The 6,891-nt window shown below is 43.2% G+C and overlaps 1 protein-coding gene across 1 annotated transcript in view; it reads right to left on the reverse strand.

The window, feature by feature from the left end:
- LOC101170460 (igLON family member 5) overlaps nucleotides 1-6,503 on the reverse strand; it is a 144,975-nt gene extending 138,472 nt beyond the window's left edge. Inside the window, exon 1 of the mRNA XM_011485677.3 lies at nucleotides 5,910-6,503. Within this exon, the coding sequence (XP_011483979.1) occupies nucleotides 5,910-5,970 (61 nt within the window). The 5' untranslated portion in view covers nucleotides 5,971-6,503. The remainder of the gene's footprint in view (nucleotides 1-5,909) is intronic.
- Between the last annotated feature and the right edge of the window lie 388 nt (nucleotides 6,504-6,891).

Genomic DNA, 6,891 nt, shown 5'->3' on the forward strand with positions numbered 1-6,891 from the left:
CAAGAGGTTATTTGAGACAAGCCGGGAGCAGGGGAGGATAATAGGAGGTTGTTCCAGAGCAAATTACTGTAGTGATTAAACATAGTAGCTATATCAAGTAAAGAACAGTTAATTTCTATTCTTTCAAACAAAGTCCCATTATCTGTCACGCATCTAGGTGTATGAAATTTGTTCTCCACATTTGAATCCCCTGGGGTGGTGGTAAGCTTCAGACACAGCCACGCTCAGGAACCTTTTGGTGGTTTACCCCCCAATCCAACCCCTTTCTGCTAAACGTCAAGCAGAGAGCTCTTTGGTATGACTCGGCCCGGATTTGAACTCACAACCTTCCAGTCACAGTAGCTGCCATCAAAATACATATGAGGCCTAGCAGAACAAAGTGTTTATCAAAAACGACTTGAAAAATCTAAAGGGCATCAAGGTGGTGCTGCGTCTGCCCATCATCCACTGCAGCACTGCAGCGGACCATCCTCCGGGGATATGAATCCGTGACCTCCCAGTCTCTACTTCTGCCTGCTAAAACCACAGTTTAGTGCCAGCCTGACAGATCAGTGATTGTTCATCTCAACCCAGGGGTGTTCAGACTTTTTTTTTTCCACTGAGACCTACATTCAGACAATTACATGAACAGGTGTGCCACTCTCCAGACCTCCCCTTCTGTGCTTAATCAACACATGTGTAGGAGGTATAGCTCTGATTTTTAGTTTGAAAGTAGACGTCATACTTTTAGAGATCTCAGAATCAGGCAATTGCTCACAGGAAACTTCTGCTCCCAACTGTCAACATGTCTGTGGATCTTTTTGAAATACTCTTAGAACAACACATTGAACCCATGTTAGTGCAAATCTGTATTCAAGAAACTGTTATGCACTTCATGTTCAATTAAATATAACTCAACACAGACCAAGAAAAAAGCATACCGGTCACTGTACACGGTATTTATAGTCAGCCATAAAAAAAGCTCTTCTTCTATTAATCTTGTCTTGTGTAGAAGCTGTCCTATCAAGAAAAGTGCTCCACCTAATGGGTGAGTATTGTCACTCAAGCCATATGTGAAACCTGTTGGAGCCAATTAAAAATAGATTTGGCTGTGGACGCCCCTGTTGTTAAAGGATTTTGTACATCATAAAGACTAAATTACAGCAAACAATTTCATTTTTGCATTTTCATCTTATTGTAATAGATTCCTGCAACTTCCAAGCAGCAGATTGCAAATGCAGCAGATGTCGGTTAACTATGTGGAATTTGCACTCTGTAAATAAGAGTTTCTGTCATGTTGTCTTGCCGCTTTCATAATCCATCCTAAATTACTTGTTTTACATATGTCACTATTAATTTCTTAGAATTACATTTCTTTTGTCTAATGTGTTTTAAGGAAGTATCCATTTATTTTGGGATTCTGTTCTTACTAGGCCTCAAGCTAAAGCTTAGTGCAGACAAAAATTATTCTCTTTTTTTCCTTTTCCGACCCTGATAAATCTCATTAATGCCTTAAAATTCATGAGTACTGCAAGAGATCGCAGGTTTTACTGTACTCACTTGCTTTCAAAAATCTCAAGGAAAAATGGCCACTTCATTTCTAAATTAATAACGAGCAGTTTTAATTTGTAGTGACTCTTTTCAAGATCATCTGCTACATTTTAAAATGTTGTTGCTGTAAGGCTAAAGTATTCTTTCCATACTTTACCACCTGAGCTGTTTCTACCATGGTAACCATCGCCCAAGCGTTTTTGTCTTCTAAAAAAAATAATATGTGCATCGTTGCTGAACAATATAGCTAGTATTCACTGCCACTGCAATATCAACATGGAAAATTTCAATCTTCCTATACAGACGGCCCACATTATGACAGATAGCAGGCTATTATATTGCCATGCATTCTCTCTCATTCATTGTCTGCATAAGCTATTTACTCCCACGGGTGTTACTAGAAAACTTAAAGCAGACAGACGTAAACGTCACGACTGGAAATTACAAGATATTTCACAGGATGATAATATATGCAACATTATTTAAATATAATTTAGTAATACTAGGATATAACCAATAATGTATACATTGACCGACAATCCTTCAGAAGCATGTTATTGGTGGAAACTTCATGAACTCAAGCCTTTGCATGTATATTTTGTCTTACTAACCTAAAATATACCTGTCATCTCCCTATGTATGCTAAAAGTGCCGTTATGGCATCCATTATGCCGGCTTGGGAGAACTATGCTTGGAAAGTGTTGAAGAAATGGTGTCTGGACACAGTTTATTATCTGGAATGAATTCAGAAATTGTGGATGATGTCTGGCAAAGAGTCTAAAAGAACAATGCAGCTCAGTCATTTTGCTTCTGCATCATATATACCAACAATGCATAATGTTATGAGACCATCTGTCCCTATTTTTCATCTTACCAGAGTTGTATGAATCTGCCGCCCACACACATACTACACGTCAAAGCTAAGAGTATCCACAAAAAATCTCCCTGAAGCTTTGAAGATATATAAATGGTTCCACCACTATCATAAAAACACCTGGCTTTCATGATTTTTTTCTTGCTTGAGCGTGCGTTACGTCCACCAGTGGTCAAAGTAATGAAATGTGCAGTGCGTCCCAGGAAGAGGGGCAAAATATGCTACACTTTGCAGCTAAAAAGAGTGGAAGGTTTGTCTTTAACATCAAAAAATAAATGAAGAGAAAATAGTATACAGACTAGAGGGTCAATTTTGATGTACCACTGCATATGTAGATTTATTCCTAAGGGGATAACATCCATTTTATTTGACTTAAGTATGTACAAATAATGTAAAATTGATGCATAAATGAAGTGACCCTTGAGTAATATCAGAGCTAGCATTGTCTTCTTTTTGCTTTAAGTTTACTTTTTTATTCAGGTTTAGCTGCATTTAGCAATAATTGATTCGCTGATTGTCAGTCACTCCAGCCGTCTGCAACTTGACAGTTAAGATTTTTCTTCTACGCCACCGTTTGTGAAGCATGATGTCAGCTTTAGCTCCAGAAAGCCACAAAAGTAATACAAAAATAAAACCCTCTGAGAAGACGTTCAGACCACAGGCCCACTTCATTCTGGATATACCTCCAACCCTTGTCCCTGAGGCTCTTCAGACCAAATCCAAGCCCTCTCACTCCAGCACTTGCAGATAAATAAAAATCTGCCAAAATGGCAGGGCATTTCTACGCCAAACATGGAGAACAACAACACACAGAAACCGATGCTTTCAAAGGGAGAGGGGAAAACCAGAAGCCCCTCCAGAAAAGGGGAGCAAGGCATCTGTTGATGCTGGCATCTCGCTTCCCTTCATCTCCAAGCCAAGGCTGGTGGTCCAGCTGAGCGTGTGTGGCACTGCATGTGTGTGTATTTATGAATGCATGTGTGTGAGGTGGCAGAGAAGAAGGAGGGTGGTTACATGCTAACATGTGCAATGTGCATTGACCCCACTTGCCCCCCATATGTTACTGAAACAAGAATGATGGCAGAGCTGCAAAGCCACCCTTCTGGCTTTCACCTGTTTTCCTTTTGTACTGTAGAATTCTGCTTACTAGATCCCTCAAAGTGTTCGTAAGAAAACCCATCTGCTGGGTTATTTGAACACAACCTACACCTGCATGAACTGTGTGTGGACTGTAGTTAGAAGAGAATTTCCTTGAGGGCAAAACTATTAATAATCCAGTTGAATGAAGAACCAACTAAAGCCAAAAACATGATTATGTGCTGGCTCTGCATTTTCCTAATCTGTTTTCCAACATTGTTCTATCTTTTTGAACTGAGACTAAAGACTTTAATATGTCATTGGTGGTGTGTGTGAATGTATTTCACCTTTGTTGTTTTGTCACTGGTCTGGTTTCTGTCACAAAACTGTCTTTGTAGTCAGGAGTATGCAGATTCTTTTTTTTTTTTTTGTGCATGTGAGAAAGTGCCAACTCAACCACATAGAGTAAAAGCAGTCATAGATTTTAAGTTAAAAGAGGAGCATAAATGTGGAAAAGAAAGGAGTGATGGCATGCCAGGTCTTGGACATCATACTTTTTGGAGTGGTATGTGCATTTACAGGCCAGGTTTGTGAGAAACCTTTGAATGGCTTAATAGGGTTTTGCAACACAGATGGGACAAAAGAACCTTTTGGTGGTGTGTAAATGTGCAGGTCTAAGAGCTAAAAGCCAAAAATTTGTCTCATAAAATATATGTTTGTCATACATGAATGAGCAGATAAAACAGCTTTAGATCAATAAAACCCTGTGGAAGTGGTACAATCATTTAAGACAATGTGTTGGATACATCATTAAACAGGCAATAATATCACGCACAATCTCCTAAACAGTGGTGGTGAGGCATTTAGGAACCCATAGCACACACCTGACTCTCTGGAGCACAGACACAAAGGATAATCCTGCTGTTGCATGATTTATCAAGCATTGAATGGTGGCCTTTTAGCAGTCATGTTCTCTCTTTTATAATGCATGCTTTCCACCTTGAAAGATGGACATTTTAAGGACCTGCAGCGACTGGCAGCAGCATGTGAGATCCCCCTCCAAAAGGAATCTGCCTTCATGTACGCTGCAATGTGCATAAATCACATCCACATCCAATCGTCTCTCACTTGTGCCTTAAACGACTGGCTTCTTCAAACCGCAAAACCTACAGGTTGCAAATTTAAAGTTATGAGACCCAACAGGGTTGTGTGCAGCTGAAGCCTCGACGCTGGTGTGGAGTGCACTTCCTGCAGGGCTGTCCGTCTGCTCTCTGCCCCGCGTGGAGAAGCAGCTTGCTGTGGGAAGCCAACCATGACCAGCTGGGTTCTCCTTGCCCAGAAGGAGCTGAGAGCAGGAGGGTTTCCCGTCTGCATCTGCTGGCTGTTAACCTCAAATCTTATTGCACTGACACATCAATTATTGTTATTAAGGGCCAGAGTAATTTATTTATTTCCCACAGGAGTAAGGCAGCACTAATTGAGCCAGGTGTTTTTGTGTGTTTGTGCTCGATGAATGGGGAAATCAGAGCATAAGAGGATGATGTGCACAGCTAATATGGATGTCCCGTGGTGTTGTGAGAGTATTAGCGGATGGCATTATGAAATATGGAAGATTTTAAATATGCTGTGGTGAGAGTTCCCTGAGGACAACAGCAACAAACAGTCTGTTTATGGGGCACGTAATGAAGATGCTTAAAACACTATATCTGAAACCACTGGCTGTGGAAGTCATCTCCACGCTGAACTGTTTAAGCTGGAGGGATTTCACTGCAGATAAATGTGTCTTTGTGGGAGCTGAAGTCAATATGTTTTATGCCAGTGATAAAAGAGGAAATGAAGGCTTGACCAGCCAGCCTGCTCACGCTTGACCCCACCGGACCTCCAGACTGTCTATCCTTTCCCACCTTTTTCTCTCCACCCTAAAAAAGGAGCTTCAGTTGAGTCTCACTGCATCATAAAGACCTGTACTACACAGGCACTCCACAGCCCCCACCACCATCACAGACACACATGCACGCCAAAATGCGTCGTGCGTGTGGGAATACAGTCCCATTCAAGTCACGTATAGAGGCAGATCCACAGAGGACTGTGGATGGAAGTACAATTCTTCTGCTGTAACGCGTCTTAGCATCCATCACTCGATGCCTGCTCTGAGCCACGAGGTCTGGACGCTCCAGCGTGAGCGTGGCGCTGCACTCACGTGCACGCGCTTGACGCGCAGAGCGTGCACGGGTACAAACAACTTCTCTGTGCATTCACGCGATTCACCTGCAAGTAGAACCTCCTCCTCCTCCTCCACCACCCCCTCCTCTTTCTTCGTCATCATTAGTATTCTCCTCCACAAACATTTGGGGAAATAAAGTCAAAAACAAAGGCGCAGCGGGGAAGATCCACCAGCGCATCACTTGTGTGCCTCCTTCCAACTTACCTTTCGACAGCAGAACCAGGATCAAACCAGCAAATGCGTTCCGCAAGAGTAGGTGGCCCATGATGGAGTTCTGATTGATTTTTTGATTTTGGTTTTGAAGCCAAATGTCAAGGTATTCCTCCTTCAGGAAACGTTGCAGGGAATATGTTTGTATATACAAAAAAAAAAAAAAAAATGAGCGCGTGAATGAATGTCAGAGGCTTCTACAGAAAAAAAAAAAAAAAGCAGTCCTGACTTTTCCTTTTAATGACTCCCGTCCGACAGCGGCTGGTGGGGTTGTTTATCTTCTCCAGTGCAGACTCTCTCAGCCAGAAAAACACCACAGCAGAAAGAACAAATACCCCAGACACACTTAGTTTGCCTCTCAGTGCCCTCAATGATAGAGAGTTCTTTTCAGAAAATGCATTGGAGGCAAAGATGGGCTTGAAGTCGTCCAGTATATAATTTGACCTGTTTTGAATTGGGACGGGGTCTGCGAGTCCCGGCTAAAAGATGAGCCTGCTCCGCGTCCCTGTTGGTATGCAGCGCGCCGCTCCGCTCCGCATTCAGCGCGTCGCAGGGAGCTGCGTTCAACGCGAGGCGCACAGGAAAGCGCCTGATTGACAGCTCAAGGAGAGCCCCCGTCCCCCAATCAGCTGTGGCGGGGAGGGAGGCGGGACGTACGGTGGAGTGGACGTTAGTCTCATGGAGGCTGACCGCGGAGCCTCAACGGCCAATGGAAGGCGCGCGGTGGGCGGGGCGGAGTGCGAAAGCGTAGCGCGGCGCGGTGATAATGTAATGTGATTTATAGCCAGCTTGGTGTTGGTGCAGTACTCAGGAAAGGCGGCCCGCTGGGGGACAGGCAGGCGTAATAACTGGGGGTGGAGGATGAGTGAGAGTCGGGTGAAGTCACATGCAGACTGCCGCGGGAGGGGCAGGGCCCATTCTGGATGAAAACAAATGAATGTGGTGCTGATGAGAGGATCCAAAAACAGTTTAAAAA

This window comes from Oryzias latipes, chromosome 16, assembly GCF_002234675.1.
Source record: "Oryzias latipes chromosome 16, ASM223467v1".
NCBI classification, from domain to species: Eukaryota; Metazoa; Chordata; class Actinopteri; order Beloniformes; family Adrianichthyidae; genus Oryzias; species Oryzias latipes.